Genomic DNA, 22,402 nt, shown 5'->3' on the forward strand with positions numbered 1-22,402 from the left:
GTCATGGTTCCATTCTCTTCCTTTCGGCTTCCTCGTGTAACACACTTTCCCTCAGCCCTCTTTATTATTTTTAATGTAATATTTTCTTGTCATACTTACGTTTTTTTACTGTCTCTGAAGTGAAGCGCATATACTCTGTGTACCCCTCTTTGGACACAGATGACACAGCTGACCCCCTCCCATCTTCCCTCTGCCTGTTTCTAAAATCTCATCCATCCTCAGGACGTGAGCATGTTTCATGATGTTAAACTGCTCCCGCTACTCTCTGCTATTCTCTGAGCATGTCACACCTTCCCCATGCTTCTGTATTTTTGTACGTACCGTTCCCACTTTCTGGAACGGCTGCTCTTGCTACTGATTGCTCTCCACAGCCCCTCCCTCCTTTCCTCACAAACTTCTGAAATCTTGAAAATCTCCGCTTAGGTAGCCTCTTTCTGAAGCTTTCTTTCATCTTGCTTCAACCCTTCAAGTTGTAGTTGGTCCCGTCTATTTATAGCACTTAAAACACTATATTGCCATTATTTATTTATGCAGTCTGACTGCTTTAACCGGATCATGACTGAAACTAGGAAACAAATCCTTTTCCTCTCCAATGTGCCTTTTTACTAAAAAGTGACTGTGTGGATGGATATATAAATAAATGTGCTCTGTAAACCACAAAGTGCTGTTGTATTATGATGGTAATTCAATGATTTTCAAGAGGAGGTTGCCTTTTTGATTATCAAACATCTAAAGTTTTTCTATTCTCCCATTTCACCTTTCTTTCTCATCACTTACCTTTATAAAATATAACACATATAATTACTTGGGATGGGGGAGAGAACTGTTTGCAGATTAGAATTTTTCAGTTCATTGAGAAGACGTTTGCATATGGCAGCTTGGCCATTTACATACAAGAGAAATTCAGGGTTGTTGTTAAGGAGGTGAATGGGTAAGTCTTGGGTTTAATTTATTTTCTTTCCCACCACTCTCTTTCTCCTTAGAGTGTCCAGATCTAGGATGCTATCCTCAAATAGTACCTATAACAATCCCTTGTACTCACTCCTGGGTTAACCATCTGGTTAAACCGGTACCGTGTATGTGAAAGTGTCTGGCAGATGTATTCTAGTCCTGACGTCATTTTATTTTTGCATCCCCCTCTTCAACTTCATGTTTTTAATTCTTTCACACATCATTCAGACATAGTGAACATTGAGTGTAGGTGCGCTTAATGTATTTTTAAAATAATGAGTGCCCATGGGGCTTTACTAGAAAGTATGTTATAAAGCCGATTGTCATAAGACAAATCTTTTTTTCAGAAAAATAATGTTGGAATCGGGATTTTTTTCCCCCCACAGCTAAGGATTTGGTGTAAATATATTGCAATCATGAAGATAAAGCTATGTATGTTTTAATAATTTGAGATAATAAAGTAGTAAATGAACTTAAATGAATAGGTTTTATTCAACCAAACCTCCTTTTATCCTTTCAAATCTTGAACTCTACCACCTTTGCCCGTACTTTTATTTTTTAGGTTTATTTATTTTGAGAGGGAGTGGGGGAGGGGGAGAGAGAGAGGGAGAGAGAATCCTAGGTAGTCTCCGTGCCGGGAGCATGGAGCCAGATGCGGGGCTTGAACTCAGGAACCGTGAGATCATGATCTAAGCCGAAGTCCAGAGTCGGGACGCTTAACTGACTGAGCCGCCTAGGTGCCCTCCTCTTACTTTTAGTATATGACCTAATTTCCAACATGAGGAAGATTCAAAGCCACCAGGTGAGAACTCTCCCTGAAAGTATTTCTCCTTCTAGCCTTGTTTAATTTCTCCTCAGCATTTCCGTCTTTGCTCTCTTAATTTTTACCTGCCTCTCCCTCTTCCATCAGCAGCTCCTTCGCTCTGGATTCTTCGTGGCAGTGCTTAACCTATTCAGTTCTCTTCCGTCTTAAAATAATAGTAACTCTGTAACCTTGCGCATCATTCCAGCTGCAGGTGTACTTTCCCCCTCTCAGATGTCTCCGTTTAGTATCTTAGTTTGCTTGTGCCCCGTTCGTCGCCAGCTGCTGCAGTGTGGACTCTGCCGTTACATCACTTCAACTGTTTTCGCCCGGTCTGCTCTCTGGTGACTTCATCATTGCTAAATTCAGTGAACGCTTCTTCACCTCACTAGTCTCCTCCGCAGCTCTCGATACTATTTACTATTCTACCCTTTTTGAAACTCTTTTTTTTTTTTTTGACCTCTCTAGCGTCACTTTACTCCCATGGCTTTGATTACCGTGTGTGTCCTAATTATAGTAAACGCGTGTCTTCAGCTTTCTCTCGAGCTTTAGACCTGTTTATTCAGCTCGCCATCCTCACTCTGGTATCTCGGATGTGCCGCAGACTCAACCTACGCAAAACAGAGCTGTCTTCTTCTTCCCTCGGTCCTTTTCCTCCCGTTTCTTATTTCAGTCGGTAATGTTGCTGGTAACCTGCTGCCTCGGCAGAAATCATTATCTTTGACTCCTCCTCCTTCCTTCTGACCAGTATCCTGTCACCAAGTGCTACTGGTCCTGCCTCGCGCACTCCGGTCCGGGTCCTCTGTATAGAAACCACCGTTGGGCAGCCACCGCCACCGTCTCTCAGCTGAATTACTTTAACGCTGTTTACTTTTCAGTGGCTTCTCTGCCTCCTGTTCTTATTTGCTCTCCCGAAGCATTCAAAAGGCAGCCAAAGATATGTTTTCCCAGTAAAATATAATTGATATTCTCTTATTAAAGAGATCTTTAATGGAGGGCTTCCTGTTATTCTTGGAGTAAAAAGACTTTTATGTTCTGGTTCCTGATTAATGTCCTCAGCCTCATCCCCCGTCGTTTACGATGTCTGTTCTCCTCAAATGCTTTTGTCTCGCCTCATGCGTCTTCACATTGTGTTTCCGTCTTAACTCAAGCCACATACACATACACAAATACACATACCCCCACATCAGCAGTTCTCAAACTCCGATCTGGGAACCGCTAGTTACCCCCAGAATCCTTTCAGAGAATCTGCAAGGTCAACACGATTTTCATAGTAGTGCTGTGATGTCACAGTTGACCCTTGAGTACGTGGGGGTTGGGGGCGTCGACAGCCTACCGCGGTCACCACGGTCTAAAATCCACATATAACTTTTAGTTCCCTAAGAACTTGACTACTTAAGCCATACAGATCACATAAACAGCAAATTAAACACATGTTTGTTATGTTACATATGTTATTTACTGTGTTCTTAACAATAAAGAAAGCTTGAAAAAAGAAAATGTTACTAAAACTAGAAGAGAAAATATATTTACAGTACTGTATTGCATTTGTTGAAAAAAATCTGCGCGTAAGTGGACCCGTGTACCTCAAACCCATATTGTTCAAGGGTCAATGGTATTTCCTTTCTCACTGTCTCGTGAGTGTACGGTGGGTTTTTTTCCCAAAGGTGTCATAACGTGACATCATCGCCCTGCTGGCTAAACGGATAGGTGCTTTGTATTCTGTTTTTAAAAGTTACCATTTTTAAAATCGAATAGGGTAAATACTGATAGATATGATGAACAAAACCTTGAAGGTCCTCAGTAATATCCAAGAGAGTAAAGGGGTCCTGAGTCAAAACAGTGTGAAAATTGCCACTTAGGCCCCAGTTGAATGGTGTTTCTTCTGAGAAGTCCTTGCTTAGGTCCTCCACCAGAGTAACCGTTGAGTAACCTCTGCCGTTTGCGCTTGCCCTATCATAGCACTTATATTGTACTGCGGTATGTTAGTTACTTATCTGTCTAGGCCAGCAGACACAGAAAGCTCCATAGAAGAAGGAACTCTGCTGTAACCCCCATACCGAGCACAGTTCTGAATACATAGTAAGTGCTTAGTAAACACATGTTGAGTGAATCTCTTCAAAGGTATTTGGGAGATACGAGGACTATAACATGTTTGAAATTATAACCATCTTGTACTTTGCTGATGCATTCATTTCTTAATTTTTTTTTTGACCCACCGATATCTGAATGGTTTTAGGAAGCAAGGTTGTGTGTGTGTGTGTATGTGTGTGTGTGTGTGTGTGTGTGTGTTGAGGGTACAGTACACACGCACACATGCGTGTATAAAAGGAAATCTATACGTATCATTGCTGAAAGTCTGGAGCTCCATTTCTGAATCTTTGTCTTCCCCAAACCATGGAGGCTTGGACAAGTCTTTTTATTACTTTGAATGTAACTTTCCTCATCAAATAATGGGATTGAACTAGATTATCTAAAAATTTCTTCCTATATGATACTATTTAACACATGTGAAAAGTGGTCTGTGTATCAAATATGTGGCTTATATTCATTTATATTTTATATTACTAAAAATGCACGTAAATTTAGTTTTATCTGTATATTAAAATAACTTTGTTTTTGCAGGAAAGATGATAAGGACTATGCTTTAAAACAAATAGAAGGAACTGGGATCTCTATGTCGGCATGTAGAGAAATAGCAGTAAGTGAAGCTCTTTTTATAATCATTATCATTTGACTCATGAATGTCAACTGTGTGGTCTCTGAATTGTATTTGTCACACATTAATTGAAAGTTGGTAAATATCTTTCATATTGGCCATTTGTAGAAAAATATATTTCTTTCCTAAGAGAAGTAAAGGTGGCATGTAGTTCTAGCAAAAATGTCTGCATAAATTCATTTATTTGGGAGTAAGTCAGTCTTAGTTGTTTATATAAATATATATTTTTCTGATAAATGTCACTAAATATTAAGGGTCCAGTTATTATTTCATCGGGTGCAATAAAAGTAAGTTTGTAGGAACCTATATGTTCATTAAAACTAGTATTTCTATTTTAATGAGATTGATGTCATTACATGAACTTAAAATGAGATTGTGTTACTTGATTTTCATTGTATCTGTTCATTTGAATATGTTAAAAATATGCGCTGTTTTCTTTTGGAAACTTAGCTTTCCATATGGCATTAGAATCTCATTTTAATCCCAAAGGAAAATATTCATCTTAATGCACTATTAAATAATTATTCACAGATTTAAACTGAGTTTTACTTTCATGAGATTTTACTTCAGTTTTTACTGTTGTGGCACTGTGGGTCCAAATTTATCTTTTCTGGCTATAATGAGAATATTATAGAATATATATTATAATCTTGTTGCTTTTAGCCCTTGTATCTATCCACAGATAATAGGCTATTGTGAGCTAGATATATTAACTTAGATAATTTTACTCATTTAATAGATTTATACCACTGGGTTTTCATTCATTTGTTGTATGTCATGTTGACAGGAACTAGAGTAGGTAAAAGTAAAGAAACGGAACAGTCAGGGTCCCTGGCCTTGAGTATTTACATGCTGATGAGGAAAGACACTCATATATCTTATAATAATGGTATACCAAGCACAGTGATAGAACTGTATGGAGAATGGGAAAAGGATCTACATCTAACTGAGAAAATCAAGGAAGGTTCCAGGAAGACATGTAAGAATTACCTCCACGAGGGAAGAGTGGAGGTGAGGTGGAGGGTATGCCATGCTGGAAATTACGTTTCATGTAATTGATAGATTTTTAATGCTCTTGAATCTAGAGGAAGGATAACTGTACATTAACTATCAGTTCTTCCAGCATCTACAGTTCTGTATATTCTAGTTAGTTTTAAAGAATTAAAATCCATTGACCTGTGGTCAGTGATGTTAGATGTCATGGTAGAGATTATCTTTGGAGGGGTCAGGGAGTGATGGAAAGTGGAGACAAGGGAACTTTCAGGATTCTAGTAATGTGCTGTTTCTTGTTCTTGTTCTGGGTCTGGTTATGTGGGTTTAGTATGTGAGAACTCACCGAGCTGTGCACTTAACGGGTTTGTGTGCTCTTTCTCTGTGTTTATTAGACTTCAGCAAAATGTTCTGAAAACAACTCATTTTAGGAACAGACATTCTTCATGTGTATGTTGATAACTGTAAATGAAGTTAAGCACGGAAAGAAATATGAACACTTATTTTTAACGTATATGATTATGGTTCTTCAACCTAAAGTGAGCACAAATTTTTATTTTTGATGAAATTTACTATTTTTTCCTTTTCGTGACCATTGTTTTCTGTGCCTGACTGAAGAAATCTTTACCCACGGATTGTGAAGATATTTTCCTGTGTTTCCTTCTAAAAGCTGTATAGTTTTGGTTGTACGCTTTAGTTTGGGTTCTGTTTAATTCATTTTTGTTTGTATACATGTGATGTAAGGTTTGAGCTTCTCCCCTCCCCTTGTAAAAACTTAAATGACTATGTAAGTGTGAACTGTTCTGGGCTCTGTTCCATTCTTACTGATGTCTTTGTCCGCCCTTATGCCATTATGAGGTCACTCTAGCTTTACAGCAAGATTTGAAGTAAGATTGTATAAGGCCACCAGCTTTAGTCCTCTGTTTCAGGATTGTTTGGGCTATTTTAGGTCCTTTTCAGTATCATATGAATGTTTGAATCAGCTCATTTTTATTTCTAAAATATGCATGCTGGGATTATGGTTTGGATCAATTCGGGGAAAACTAATATCTTAATAATACTGCATTCGGTCCATGAAACTCAAAAGATAAACTTTCTATTTTTTAATATTTTCTTTAATTTTTCTCAATAGTGTCTTGTAGTTTTTAGTTGTAGAGAAAACGCACACCTTCTGTTAAATTCATTCCTAAGGACTTCATGTTTTCTGGTACTCTTGTAAATGGATTGCTTTAAAAATTTTTACTTCCCATTTGTTTGCTTCTATACCTCGAATTTTTTTAATATTGTTATTTTCGTATCCATTTTATATCTAAATTCACTGGTAGGTTTTGGTGATATATGCAGAGAAATGATTATGTCATCTGTGATTTGGAATAGTTTTACCTCTTTTCATCTTTGTATTTTTTTTCTTATTGCACTGACTTGGCTTCCATATAATGTTGAAGAGTAATGAGGACGGGCATCTTTGACTTGTTCCCAGTCTTGGGGAAAGTGGTTTCAGTGTTTCACTATTAGATAAAATGCCAGCTGTAGGTTTTTATAGATGCTGTCAGTCAGACTTAGGAAGCTCTTTCTAGTTTTTTCATAAGTGGTATTGAATTTTATCAGATGCTTTTTTCCTACGTGTACTGAAATGACCCTATAGTTCTCTTTTATTCTGTTTCATTGGTAGACCACATTGATTTTTAATGTTTGTCCAATTTTGCATTCTTGAAATAATCCCTGCTTGGTTGTTTATTGCTAGATTTGATTTACTAGTGTGTTGTTAAGGAGTTTTAACTGTATGAGTTTGAAGGATGTTGTTCTATAATTATCTTTTCTGTAATGTCTTTGTCTTTGGTATCAAGATTATGCTGTCCTCGTGAAACACGTTATGCAGCATTTCTTCATCCCCTGTATTCTGAGTTTCTGTAAGATTGGTAGTTTTTCTTCCATAAATATTTGATAGAATTCACAAACTAATATTATATCCTTAATGGCATCTAGTATTTGATATTTTGTATTTTTTATGTAGTTTGTCTATTTCACGCAAGTTGTTGATTTATCAGCACCAAGTTGTTCATATTATTCCCGTATCTTTTCATATCTGTAGCTTCTGTAGTGATGTCCTGTTTCATTGGAGGTTGGTAATTTGTATTTTCTCTCTATATTATCGATCTCTACTCTTTATTATTTTTTTTCCTTCTACTTTTGGCTTACATTTCTTTTTTATCTTCTTAAGGTGGAACCTTAGGTCATTGATTTTTAAATGGTTCTTTTCAATAAGCAATTAAAACTATAAATTTCCCTTTAAGCTGTATTCTTCTTGCATTCCATAAGTTTTGTTACATTGTATTTTTATTATCATTTAGTACAGAATGTTTTCAATTTTCTTTGTGATTCTTTTCTTTTATTCATGGATTATTTAGAAATATATTGTTTAATTTTTTAAACATGTGTGGAACAGAATAGAAAACCCAGAAATGAACCCACAAGTGTGTCAGTTAATCTTTGACAAAGGAGAAATGAATTTATAATGGGAAAAAACACAATCTCTTCAACACACGGTATTGGGGAAACTGGACAGCTATATGCAAAAGAATGAAACTGGACTACTTTCTTAAACAGTACACAAAAATAAACTCAAAATGGATTAAGGGCCTAAATGTAAGACATGAAACCATAAAAATCCTTGAAGAGAGCACAGGCAGTCAATTCTCTCACATCATCTATAGCAACACTTTTCTAGTTATGCCTCCTGAGGGAAGGGATACAAAAGCAAAAATAAACTGTCGAGACTACATCAAAATAAAAAGGTTCTGCACAGCGAAGGAAACAGTCAACAAAACTAGAAAGCAACCCACTTAATGGGAAAAGATATTTGCAAATCACATATCTATTAAAGGGTTAGTGTCTAAAATATATAAAGAACTGATAAAACTGAACACTCAAAACAAATAACCCAGTTAAAAAATAGGCAGATGACATGAATAGGCATTTCTCCAAAGAAGACATCCAGATGGCCAATAGACAAAAAAGATGCTCAACATCACTCATTATCAGGGAAATGCAAACCAATACTACAATGAGCTATCGCCTTACACCTGCCGGAATGGCTAAAATCAAAAACAGAAGAAACAATACGTGTTGGCGAGGCTGTGGAAAAAAAGGAATCTTCTTGCACCATTGGTGGGAATGCAAACTGGTGTAGCAACTGTGGAAAACCGTATGGAGGTTCCTGAGAAAGTTAAAAATAGAACTACCCTAGGGTCCCCTGGGTGGCTCAGGCGGTTAAGCGTCTGACTTCAGCTCAGATCATGATCTAACAGTTTGTGGGTTCAAGCCCCACGTCAGGCTCTGTGCTGACAGCTCAGCAGCTGGCCGCTGCTTCAGATTCTGTCTCCCTCTCTCTCTGCCCCTCCCTCTCAAAAATAAACATTAAAAAAAGTTTGTTTCTTTTAATAAAAAAAAAAAATAGAACTACCCTAGGATCCAGTAATCACACTAACTGGGTATTTACCCCTAAAATGCAGAAACACTTGTTCAAAGGTATACATGCACCCGTGTGTTTATTCCAGTATCATTTACAATAGCCAAATTATGGAAGCAGCCCATAGCTATCGTCAGACCTATGGCATAAATTCAGAATTTATTTTTGCCATGTTGTAAAATTTTAATATTATAAGTCAATGTCATTTTGAGAATATTGGAGATTTTCTTATCTTCTCACAGCTACACATGGTATATATTAACAAGATACAGTTTCAAATATTAATTTTTTATTTATTTGTACTTTAAGAGTTCAAATTAAGGGTGATATTAGATGGCACAATTAGAATGAATTAAGTTTGTAATGAATGACATATTAAGACGTTTATATTTTTAGCAGTGATCTTAGTATTCAGGAAATTACAAGAATTTGTTCCCAGTAGAATTAGAAGAATTTAGGTGATTTTTGTGATGGAAACCACTGCTTAAGCTTATTCAAACCTTTTCTTTAATTTTTTTTAGCTTAAAATCTTCAAAAAGGCAAAAAAAAAAAAAACCAACCTTAGAAAATGTTAAGAAATATGTAACTACATGCTGTGGGCTCTGTACGGGGTGATGAAATGCTGAAGTTCTTTTCATCAGCTTTGAAAACTGGGATGCTCCCAGTGCCAGAGTACCAATGTCAAAGCACTGCCTGTAGCACTTAAAGCCCTAGCCAAATAAACCTGTGCTTTACTTGGCTTGACCACTTACTAGCTTGTAGGGCCCAAGGCAAGTTAATTGTGTTTTTGTTTCCTCATCTGTAAAATGGTAATAGTGTCTCATAGGGTTTATTGTGAGGAGCTTAGCATACTTCTTTGGACACAATAAACTCCAGGTAAATGTTAGCTGCTCTCGGTAATGGGTTACCACTACTGCAGCTGCAGCCTAGGATTGTCTGCTTACTTGCATTTGTCTCCCACTGGAGAACCTCAGCAAGTCTTAGCACATTTTATGTCCAGGACCTAGTGTATCTCCCACAGTGGCTGGCATGTAGGAGGTATTTGGTTAATGTTAGCCCTGCTAAATGTAGCACAGCTCCCTGGTTTTTTGGAAGTACTTCAATAGAAATATTTACTTAGATGTAATTCCCCACTGAGACTCGGTTCCATCTCTAATCCCACAGTGACCCATCCCCTGATAAATCTCCCTTTAAAAAACACCCCGCATAGAGTGTCTTACTTACTCACTAATAGTAGTTATTTACTGAGTTAGTTGACCAAGGCTGCCATAGCAAAATACTATGGACTGGGTGGCTTAAGCAACAGAAACTGACTCTCTCCTGGTGGAACTTGTAAGTCCAAAATTGGAGAGTCTGCAGAGTTGGGTTTCCTCTGTGGCCTCTCCTGGCTTTGCAGACGACTATTCTCTTGTGACCTCTTGGAAGGTCCTGTCTGTACCAGCTGCCCTGGTGTCTCTCTGTGTGTCCTACCTAATCTCTTCTTATAAGGTCACCATTCAGATTGGATTAGGGCCACCCTAATGACCTTATTTTAACTTAATTGCCTCTGTAAAGGTCTTATGTTCAGATACAGTCACATTCTGAGGTACTGGCAGTTAAGGCTTCAACGTATGAATGTGAGGGAGAACACAGTTCAGTCCATAACATTTACTGTCACTTACTTACTATGATAATGATAGCACTGACTGTTAATATATTTTTAAATTATTACCCTCGAAGATTTGTTGTCTGACTCATCAGGTAGATGTTTTAAAAATAGAAGTGGATTTTTTTTTTTTAAGTTTATTTATTCTGAAAGCTAGGGGAGAGGCAGAGAGAGCGAGGAGAAGAGAGAGAGAATCCCAAGCAGGCTCTGAACTCGTGCGGAGCCCACTGAGGGGCTCTAACCCACAAACTGCGAGATCGTGGCGCGAGCCGTAATCAAGAGTCGGATGCTAAACCGAGTGAGCCACCCAGGCACCCCAAGAAGTAGATTCTTAAAAGAAGTCGACTGGTTTCATGATGAAAGCAGTGATCTGAGTCCACAGGTCAGAAGCCAAAGGGTGTTTGGATGATGCCTGTACATTTGTATCTATTTTTAAATTCACAAATTCATTAATCATCAAATACCTAATGAGTGCCCACCAGGTGCCCAGGCAGTGTGCTAGAACCTAGCAGTGAAATGGTGAGCAAGGCACTGTGCCTGTCACTGTGCATTTCACACCCTAGTATATATTTAGACATCTGTGCTTATGAAGTATAGTGAGAAATAGCCCCCCCGAGTGTTAGGTCTTGGAAGGTATTGGTATTAGACCTTAGAGTGTAATTAATTAGTTTTAAAAGCATTTAAAGCCTGATCGTAACCACTACCCAGGACTATGACCATGAGCAAATTATTTAATACCCTCAAACCACTATTTTCTCATTTATAAAATAGAAGTAATATAAATATTTCATACAGTCATTTGTGATTAAGCGAGATAAGGCATGTCCTCTGCTTATTTAGCACCATGTTTGGGCCTCTAGAGAACTTAATAAAGTATGTTGCTGGTTGTTTCCCCCACTTCCCCAGTACCGGAGCTAAGCCTCATCTTAGAAGTAAAATTGAGGGGTTATCTAAGAATAGCTTTATATGTAGGTTTCTAATGGAGTTTGCCGTAATTTCTACCCTGCCACTTTCCAGAAATGATTTGAAATAGTGCCTGAGAAGTGTGTTCCAATCGTGAGGTAATAGAGAAAACGCTTGACCCAGAACTAAGGTGAACTTAGCACTAGGGTTGGCTCTCCAGCCAGCTGGATTATCCTGGGTGACTCCGAAGTCTAGACTTCCCCTATCAGATTCTTTGCCTTGTTTACTAATTAGGAAATGGTTAATCTTAAATACTGCCCCTTTAGGTTTCTGAGGATTTGTGTGTACTCTCTAAAGTCTCATAGCTTTGAAATTATATTCTAAAAGCAGAAATAGATAACTTGAATTTAATCTTGCTTCTGAATAAAATAATTATCACTTTCCGGAGAATAATCGTTAATGTAAGTGATTTAACATACGGTCCATTCATAGTCTTTCCTTTGCTGAATTCATTTTAGATTCCCTAATATATTGTTAACATTGTATTTATATTAATTCTTGTTTTGGTAGCAGTGTTCTTATAAAAGGTACTGAAGTCGTAAGTTCCAAGACCTTGACTTTCTCACATGGCTGTCATGTATTTGGAACACATTTGGAAGCCACTGTGTAAGTCAGTTGTAACTGATAAATACGTAGTATGAGGCTTCATGAGAAATTTTTTCTTGTCATTGTTGGAGCTGTTGTTGACAAGGTAGGAATACTTTTTAACCTTTTAATCCTAATGGATTATTAGGGCCACATTGGTTAGGAAATGAGAATAAAATAAGGAGATAAAAGATTTTAGATAAAAGAATGTCCTTCTAGGAAATGAGAAAGGTTAAACCCATAAAAATGTGTTCTACTTAGATGCTTCTGTCTGCATAAGTTCTTTATTATTTTATTAAAGGCTAAAATATTTTAATCAATTTTACTATATATTTGAAATGCCTGAGAAAATAGGTACCATATCTCACAGAATTACAGATCTTAATTCTCATCTGCTATTTGATATTGATAAATGTTGTATTTTCTAATGTCGTGATTAGTTTTTTTTAAAGAATTGCAAACTACACATTTAAGTTCAATTGTTTTATGATGTCAAAACATAGACAACTAGCAAAATGGGAGAGAACATTTGTAAATCATTTATCTGATAAGGGATTAATATCTACGCTAAAGGATCACAACAACAAGAAGAAAAAACAATTCAAAATTGGGCAAAAGACTTTGGATAGACCTTTCTTCAAAGGAGGTATACAAATGACCAATGAGCACCTTAAAGAAGATGCCTAACCCATTGTTAGGGAAACGGCAAATCAAAACCACAGTGAGATACTACTTCATATCTGTTACAATGTGGCTGTTATTAAAGAGCGGGGAGAAAAAGGAAAATAGGTGTTGATGAAGACGTGGAGAAATTGGAACCCTCATGCGTTGCTGATGGGAATATAAAATGGTACAGCTGCTGTGAAAGCCGGTTTGGTGTTGCCTCCAAAAGTGAACCACAGAAGTCTCATACGATCCACCAGTTCCACTCCTGGGTATATTTCCAAAGAATCGAAAGCAGAGACTCAGGTAGCTGTATACCAGTGTTCACAGCAGCATTGTTTACAGCAGCCAAAACATGGAAACAACTCAAGTACATCAGCAGATGAATGGATAAACAAAAGGTGGTACATACATACCGTGGAATGTATTCAGCCCTAAGCAAGGAAGGAAATTATGACGCTGCTAGTGCTACAGTGTGGCTTAACCTTCAAAACATTATGCTAAGTGAAACAAGCCAGACACCAAAGGACAGATACTGTATGACTCTAATACTTTAAAAGAGGTACCTAGAGTAGGCAAATCCATAGAGACGATGTAGAGTAGAGGTTAGCAGTGGCTGAGAGAAGAGAAGGGAAATGGGGAGTTATTGTTAAATGGGTACAGAGTTTCTGTTTAGGATCATAAATAGTTCTAAAATGGGCAGTGGTGATGGTTGCAAACATTTGGAGGAGACTTAATGCTATTGAATTGTACACTTAAAATTGTTAAAATGGTAATTTTAATGTTAAGTATTTTATCACAAAAAATAAAAATGAAATAAGAAAACCAACTAAACAATAACAACAAAACAGATTTACTCTATTATATCTTTTCCAAACAGTTTTTCCTCATCTGTATGGACACTTTTAAAATAGTGTGGGTAGTTATGAGATTTTTAGGATTGATTACCATTGGGTTTTTATTGCCTGTGAATTACAAATGGTGTGGTTTATTTAACATGATTTTCATAGCAAAAATTTTTAATGGATCTTCCTTATTTTGCAGTTACTTCGAGAGCTTAAGCATCCAAATGTCATCTCTCTTCAAAAGGTGTTTCTGTCTCATGCTGATAGGAAAGTATGGCTTCTGTTTGACTACGCTGAACATGACCTCTGGGTAAGGTGAATTGTGGTAGGCATCAAGTCATTGGTTTTAGTCAGGGATTAAAGGTGACTAAAAACAATTTTAGGAGTTTATCTTACTGTGAGATTTACATTTTTTTAAGTAAAAGTGACCTCACAGAATATGGTTGATGAATTACCAAGACTAGGGTATTTTGCTTTGTATTATTACTTTTTGGTCTTACCAATTTCATCTTTGTAACGTGCTACAGAAAACAGTAGAATCTGAACAGTATAAACAACTATTCGGTGTGGTATCTTAGCTACAGATTTTTGATAAAATTTTTAAGGTAACTGTAATAGCCATTTTGTTCTAGGATTTAAAAGCAGCATGTTTCCTTTTACTCTGTAAAGGAATATAAGATGAGAAAGTGGTATCCGTGTGTAGGGAGACAAATACGTGAGAGCTAGTCATTCTGTTATTTGTCATACAACATCAGGCAAGTCTCTTAATGGCTCTGGGGGGGAGGGGCTCTGAAGTTGTAGGCGCCCCCCCCCCCAATCTGTAAAATGTGATACTTTTCCTGCTTTTCTACAGGATTTTTTGGAAGAGCAATTTTGTATTTGGAAAGCTTCATAAGCTAAGTGTAGTATACAAATCTAACATACTATTAATCATTTCCTGGATATTATTCACACTTAATACCATATTCTAATGTATTGCTTATTTCCATAAACAGAAATTCAGTATTGTACTTACTTGAATTGGGCATGGTCTCGTTTAGGAAGAATTCTTTGTGGAAGACAGCTTCCAATCAAATCCTTGAAGATTCTCAAAGTCAAGTGATTACAGTCTCTTAGATGAGTTTTATTAGGTTAGCTAATATAATGACAAAAATGATGTTACATTGATAAAAATTATTATAAACTGAGAATTTATTTAAAAAAAATTTTTTTTACTTTATTTTTTTATTATATGAAATTTATTGTCAAATTAGTTTCCATACAACACCCAGTGCTCATCCCAAAAGATGCCCTCTTCAATGCCCATCACCTACCCTCCCCTCCCTCCCACCCCCCATCAACCCTCAGTTTGTTCTCAGTTTTTAAGAGTCTCTTATGCTTTGGCTCAGAATTTAAATTTATCTTGGCTAAAGAGCTGAAATACAAAGAGCTAACTCAGTATTTTGCATTTACTCAGTAGATTGTTTTTAAAACCGGTATTTACGAAAGTCTTGGGCAACTATCAGATTTACTCTATTAATCATAACGGTTATGTTTTTTGAAACTCTGAAGTGCAATCTTGGGGATAAGAGTTTATGATATATAAAATGAAAATCTGTAGCAAGATAGCCAAAACAATTTTGAAATATACTCACAAAACTTATATGCTGATCAGTCTTGTGTAAAGAACATGTTAACGCAGACTACAGTTGAGAAAATAAAACAAGTAAGCGAAAACCCAGTATTACATTGAGTTAATTCATTAACAAGTACTTCACTTCTGTGAACTCTATTTTTTCTGATATTTAATAAGTAACTTAATAGGATCTTTAAATATTTCACTGTGTTTTGTATACTGGCCTATATGTATATTTCTATACTGGCTGTGCATCTCTTGAGATAAATAAAAGAAAACAAACATACATACAGATCTTCCTTGACCTACGATGGAGTTAGATCCTGATCAATGCATCGCAGATTGGAAACATATCAAGTCAGAAGTACATTTCATACACCTAGCCTGATTGCTGAACATCATAGCATAGCCTAGTCTACCTTAACTGTGCTGAGGACACTTAACATCCCCCTCCAGTTGGGCAAAATCTCCTAACACAGAGCCTGTTTTGTAATGAAGTGCTCGGTACCTCACATCATCTATTGAACACCGTCCTGAACTTGAAAACCAGAATGGTTGTGTGAGTGTGGAATGGTTGTAGCGCGTTGGCCGTTGCCCCTCGCTGAGGTGCAGCAGCTGCCGCCGCCTGGCATCCTGAGCGAGCACTGGCCTGCGTGCTGCTAGCCTGGGAAAAGATCACATTTCAGAATTCGCGGTGTGGTTTCTGCTGAATGCTCATCGCTTTTGCTCCATCACCACGTCAAAAAATCATGAGTTGAACCACTGTAAGTCAGGACCATCTGTACTGGTATGCAAGGGATTATAATATTCTGGCTCAGTTTCAGGTATCTTCAAAATAATTTACAGTTTTCATTCAGCTGCACTTTGTAAATGTAAAAACAAAATTTTGAAGTAAAACTAACACAAGTAAACAGTACATAGTTTGGAAGGAAGTTCACCTCCTGAAAATAGTAAAATAGTTTTCAACTCTTGCTAATTTCCAGAATTAACCTCATTTACATAATTTTAACCCTAACAGATTTCAGAAATGGAAACTTCTATGGGTTTCATATACTTTCAGATTTATAAGAAGTATTTTTTACTGTGTGGATTTCTGTTTTCCATGAGTAAATGCAATTTGATTCAAATTATTTGTGTAAGTTATCTGTAAAGAATTGTTTTGAACTGAAAGTAGACATCACATTTTCTCTTCTATGAAACTATTGTCCACAGTCAGTGCTGGTTGTAAATATTTTTGTTGTTGTTCACTTCTGTTCTTTTAAAATAAATCTGATCAAATCAAATTGGGATTCTGTTAATAAAAATTTATTAAATTAGTGTGGCCGATATTGAATTGGACGCTCATTCTCAAGCCTAACATGAAATCAAATTATATGATCCAAATTTATGAGAAATTGTGTAGGCTGGTTTATAAACATAATTTGTAATAAATCATGATTTGTAATAGTTGAACATAGGAGATCGTATTGTATTCAGTATAATTTCTAGCTAGTATGTGATATTTAATTTTACGTGTCGATATAATAATTATACTTTCGCAGATTATGCTGCATGCAGTGTTCCCGGATGTGTATACATGGGCATCATTGGCCTTATTGTCCTCTTATTAATACTCATTTAAGTCAAATAAGTACTTTTAATGTTCATTTTAATAAAAATAAAATAATTCCATTTACTAAAACCTCCTTTATCCATTTCATTTTCTTATTTTAATTGGAGTGTTGAATTAGCTGGGGTAAGGCAGCAGAGGATAACAAAAACAGTTGCAGTAAAAAGAGTCATTTAAAAAAATCACTTAGGTGTTGGTGAAATTTCATGCTAAGCACACCGCATATTTTTTATATAGCCCTGGAATACAAACAAAGGTAAGCGATTTCCCCAGTGTAGTTTTTTGTAGTTATGACATATTGGTAAAAAAGTAATTTGTTAAACCCTAATGAAAATGTTAACTGAAGGGGTGCTTAACTGGCCTAGCCAGTAGAGTGTGCAACTCTTGATCTTGGAGTTGTAAGCTCGAGCCTCACGTTGGGGATAGAGATTACTTAAAAATGTTAACTGGAGGAGTGCATATGGCATCATTTATTGTACCTCCCCTACATATTCTTTTCTTCTCACTCTGTCAAGTTTTAATTTTTATAAATAATGATGTATTTTAATCTATTTTTATTAAGCTCTGAAAACCACCAGCTCTTAAGGTGAACAGACTTTATTGTCACACCATTTCTTAGGCTATGTGACAGAACATTCTAGATTATTGAGTTTTAGCTCTGTTTTGCTTGACTGTTTTAAAATACTTTGGGCAGATAACAGAAGAAAATTAAAATAGTGTTATGCTGCTAATAAAGTACAGATTAATCATACTACATGCAGGCCGACACTTTTACTTTCCCACCAGGTAGTCTTTGCTATATATTTTTTTCTTTGGAAAGTAAAACTTCTTCACTCATGAGTTACTAGTTATTCCTTATCCTTGTTCTACTTTCTATGTCATAAGAAAATAGGAGGTGAAAATGTTGACCTGTAATATAAAATATGTCTGTCCTGTTTTAGTTGTGTTTACTAATGTCAAGAATATGGTTGATATTCACCCATAAATACTGCTCAAGAGTCTGTTCTTCGGCACATGAGGTACCAGGCATATGCCTAGTGTTACACACAGCAGAGTTGATTTCAGCTGATTTGTAGGTGTTCTTGCAGTTTAAGAGTGCTTTAATTAAAACGAAGAAACCTGTCAAGAGCGTTTGAAACATGGGATCTTGTTTCTACTGAGGTACATTTGTTTATAAAGCAATTTTCCTGTTTATAAAATGGTATTGTGTTTTACCGGATGTCCACTAATACTGTTCCTAGAAAGTTTTTAATGAATAGTACAAGGCTATTTTTTTCTCATCTGAATCTTAGCTATTTCTAAATATTTCCAGTGTGAACTGGTCATTTACATGTGATTTCTTTATGCTTCTGTGTATTTTATTGAAATAATTTCCCTGTGTGCTTCCTTTATAACCCATGTATTATAAACAGGCAACACATTTATGCTATGTCAGCCAACCCATAAGTATCTCTTGAAATTTGTTCTGTTTATTTTCTTTTCATTTAATTAGTACAGATAAAACAGATTCTGTTCTTGAAAATTTCTACCAGGTAAACAGGGGTCAAGTATATTCTGAAAGTATTTTTTAATTATACTTTTAAAATAAAATCACATTGCTCTCAACTTCTCTGTTGTAATCATTTGTTTTCTGAGACACGATCATTTGCTCAGGAAATGAAATTTTAGCTCCAGTTAGTAGGAAATTTTAAGTTTATGTTATCCAGCAGAATATGAAATTATATTTTCGATATCTTTGGGAATCCCTGAGTGTTTCTTTTTCTGTTAGGAAAATATTATACATCAAGTGATCTTTCCCTCTTTTCTTTTTTAAGCTTCTGGTGATATTTTTCTTTCTTTCAGCATATAATCAAGTTTCACAGAGCTTCTAAAGCAAACAAGAAGCCAGTTCAGTTACCTCGGGGAATGGTGAAGTCACTATTGTATCAGATCCTAGATGGGATTCACTACCTGCATGCTAACTGGGTGTTGCACAGGGATTTGGTAAGTTGATATGTAGTTAGGTTTAAGCAGAAGGATGCATTTATAGTTGGTTGGTTTTCTAGTTGTCTCTACATATCAGTGCTGCATAGACTTGCAAACCTTGTAGAAGGGTGAGAGTGCTGTAGTCTCCTTACAGTCTAGCCTCGTGCTGTTTATATGATGCATCCTGCTTCTCTGACGTATACTGGCTGGGGTTCCCTGAAGAGGTGAAAGAGGGCACATTTGTTTTCCTAAGCTTTTGTTTACTTTTAACTTTATAAATGAAGTCTCATTGATTATTAGATGCTAAGCAAACTCTAGAAATCGATATATTTGTGAATAACTTGGAAATGAAACTTCGGAGCCTACTGAAACTAAGTTACATATTAGGAGAGGAGATCTTAATTCAATCTGCTGGGTTGTTGTTTTTTTATGTTTATTTTTTTGAGAGATAGAGATCAATCTGCTTATTTTTAAGCCCCACTATATCAGTAGCAGTCTTTTGACCAGTAACATTTATTAATCATTATTGAGTACATTATTGAGAAGCCTTGCCATGTTAATGCACATTAAATTCTTAAGAATTCCACATGGCAGAATAATTTATGCCTTTTTATAAAATCCATCTAGCATGAAATTTTTCGTTAAATGGTGCGTTGTTCATTCATCTTCCTGGATGTAAATGATTTAAATCTCAAATTCCCCATATTGCATAATTACCTTGTGCTTTGTTGTTCTTTTCTTTGTAAAGGTGGTAACTATAGTAAAGTTTGTGACAGTGCCTTCATTGCAAACAGTTACAAACACAGTGCTGGAAGTGAGGACTTGGTCTCTGATCACATGTGTCACATAGTCACTAATAGTGACTTCGTCACTAGTCACTTAGTCACTTAGTGACATAGTCAATAGTGACCTAGCTTTTAGCCCTGTAGACTTTGAGATGGAGCTGATCTGCCCCTTGCACATAGTCTTTCTGAGCTGCTCTGTATTTAATGCCTTCAGATCAGATGTTGCAGTGCATAATTTCTTGTGCTTGCATCTATTTTCAACAGATCTCCTCACAATATGTTTAAGGCTACTTATTTTATCTCCAGGTCACATACCTAGAAAGCATTTAGACTAGGACCGATAACATCAGAAATTCGGTTGAAGGAACTTTTTTCCGTCTGCAAATTTTATTTTTAATATTATTAGGGTATTTTATTTACAGTGGAATTACAGAAGTGAGACAAATCTGTTGGTTCCTTATGAAGCTGAAAGTAAATTTCAACTTTTAGGGGAGTCGACTATTGATACTTTTAAGCTACCGACCTTTTTTATGATCTCCGAAAGAATAAAATATGGCAAAAGGGCATTTTTCCCTAATTATGCTGAGATGACCCTACATTTTCTTTTTGTTGTAAGTTATTTTTCATCGTGAAAATATGTCTGTTTATTAGATGAATACAAATTGAAAACAAACCAGCATTTCAGTTGTTATGTTAGTATATAATATATTTGAACCACTTACAGTAATACCAACTACAGTAGTGAAAATAGTTACAGTTTAATTTTTTTTTAATTTCTCTTTTGGGAAAGCTCTTTCTATTGGTGTGGCATAGACAAGTTCTCTTTGACCTAGAGATAGTGTGGGACGCTTCACTTTGGAGGTCTCCCCGTCTTTTAGTGGTGTGCCAAGAGGTGGGGGCCAGTGGGAGCAGTGCACCCTAGATGCCAGCATCAAAGGGATGCACCGTCTGAAGGTGACTTAAAAATAATAAACAGACTTTTATAAGAGAATAAACAGGGGGACACCTGGGTGGCTCAGGCGGCTGAGCGTTGGGCTTTGACTCAGGTCATGATCTCGTGGTTCTTGACTTCAGGCCCTTCATCAGGCTCTCTGCTGTCCACACAGAGCCCACTCTGCATGCTCTGTCCCCCTTTCTCTCCGCCCCTCCCCTGCTCACGCTCTCTCTCTCTCTCTCTCTCTCTCTCTCTCTCTCAAAAATGAACATTCATTTAAAAAACAAAAAACCATGAAAAGAGGTTACTTTCGATTGTCACCATATGCTGGCAATTGGGAACAGTGTCAGTGATAAAATACTCTCGTTCTCTGAGAAAACCATTCCCACTCCTCTTACCCCTCTCGTCTGCCACTGCTGTCTGTTTAGTTGTTTATTTACCCAAAATATTTTCCGACCTGTAATGTATTGTCTGAGTACTGCTACCTCCTTTGACTCCCCCACTTAGAGTGAAAGCTCTTGAATCATTTGTGTATGACTGTTCACACCTAAGTCTCTTGTGCATTGTAGACACACAAGGGCCCACGGAACCATTGGGTCATTAAAGTGGTAACATCTGCCCCCAGTCAGGATCTTACCGGTTCAGGTGCTTACTTCTTGAATCAGTCCTCAGTTTCTGTAAGAAAGATTCGCTATCATAGTTTTTGTTAAAATGTGTCCACCTTCCTACTAACTAAAAAGTAAATTTTGGAGTTTTGATGGTATGTAGTGCTCAACTATAATTACATTAGATATTCATATTTGTAGCAAAAAAGTACTTACTCTGAAGGATGTTCTTCAGAAGCTGATAACTTGACTTTAACTCTCTCAAATATTGTTATTTGCAGATGAAATACTTATCCTATTAGAACAAATATAATTAATGGCTAATTATATTCCTTGCTTCTTTGCAGTCAGGTTTAGATGAAATGTGGCAATACTGACCTAAACAGACCTATGTAAGATTTCTAATGTTACGAATTGCTGACATGCCACGAGAAACATCAGACTAAGATGGATAATTGGCACAGACTCCCTAAAAATATCATTTTAATAATGCCCTAGAATGTTCTTGAAAGTTTGCTTAATAAAATTGTCTTCATCATTAATAGAAATAATGATCTGAGATGGTAGAATAATGACGTTCTTTGCTTGATATGTGCAGTTGAGCTTTAACAGTTAATACTCCTATTTAATAAGTACAGATTAATTTCATCACTATTAATCATCACATAGTAGCAGATCAGTTACTGGGGTCTGTCGTCCTTGGTGAGAAATAGAGATTTAATAATTCTGAAACTCTGGTTGGACTGAAGTCGGTAATAATTGCATATGTGTGTGGATGTTTTATGAAGAATGGGCCTGAGTGGCGCCTGGGTGGCTCAGTCGGTTAAGCGTCTGACTGGGTTTTGGCTCAGGTCATGATCTCACGGTTTGCGAGTTCGAGCCCCACATCAGGCTCTGCGCTGACAACGCGGAGCCTGCTTGGGAGCCTCTCTCTCTGAGCCTCCACTCTTCACACACACACTCTCTCTCAAAATAAATAAATAAACTTTAAAAGAAAAAGAAGAAGAATGGGCCTGAAAGGAAACACATGAAATATTTATTTTTGTGCAATAATTTGTGAGTCCAAGTCAAACTTTTTTGGTTTTAGAACATTAAAATATGTATGTATAAGTTGGTTTGCTTTACACTTAATCTATTTGCCTTAACTAGAGAGAAATAAAAACAAAGATATATGTGTTAGCTTTGTTCTTCCCTTTGACTACACTCTTTCCCTTCTTTTATTCTCCTCTCCTTGGGAAATGAAAATAGTCTGACCAA

The 22,402-nt window shown here is 36.6% G+C and overlaps 1 protein-coding gene across 4 annotated transcripts in view; it reads left to right on the forward strand.

Moving 5' to 3' along the window:
- Positions 1–22,402, forward strand: part of CDK8 (cyclin dependent kinase 8) — a 113,684-nt gene that overhangs the window by 53,055 nt on the left and 38,227 nt on the right. For 3 of the 4 annotated variants that reach the window (XM_043575574.1, XM_043575580.1, XM_043575590.1), the window contains exons 2-4: positions 4,379–4,454; positions 13,832–13,942; positions 18,699–18,839. In XM_043575574.1, coding sequence (XP_043431509.1) covers positions 4,379–4,454; positions 13,832–13,942; positions 18,699–18,839 — 328 coding nt within the window. Of the gene's footprint in view, positions 1–4,378; positions 4,455–13,831; positions 13,943–18,698; positions 18,840–22,402 lie in introns of those variants that run through there. The other variant, XM_043575600.1, reaches the window with a different exon arrangement.

This window comes from Prionailurus bengalensis, chromosome A1, assembly GCF_016509475.1.
Source record: "Prionailurus bengalensis isolate Pbe53 chromosome A1, Fcat_Pben_1.1_paternal_pri, whole genome shotgun sequence".
NCBI classification, from domain to species: domain Eukaryota; kingdom Metazoa; phylum Chordata; class Mammalia; order Carnivora; family Felidae; genus Prionailurus; species Prionailurus bengalensis.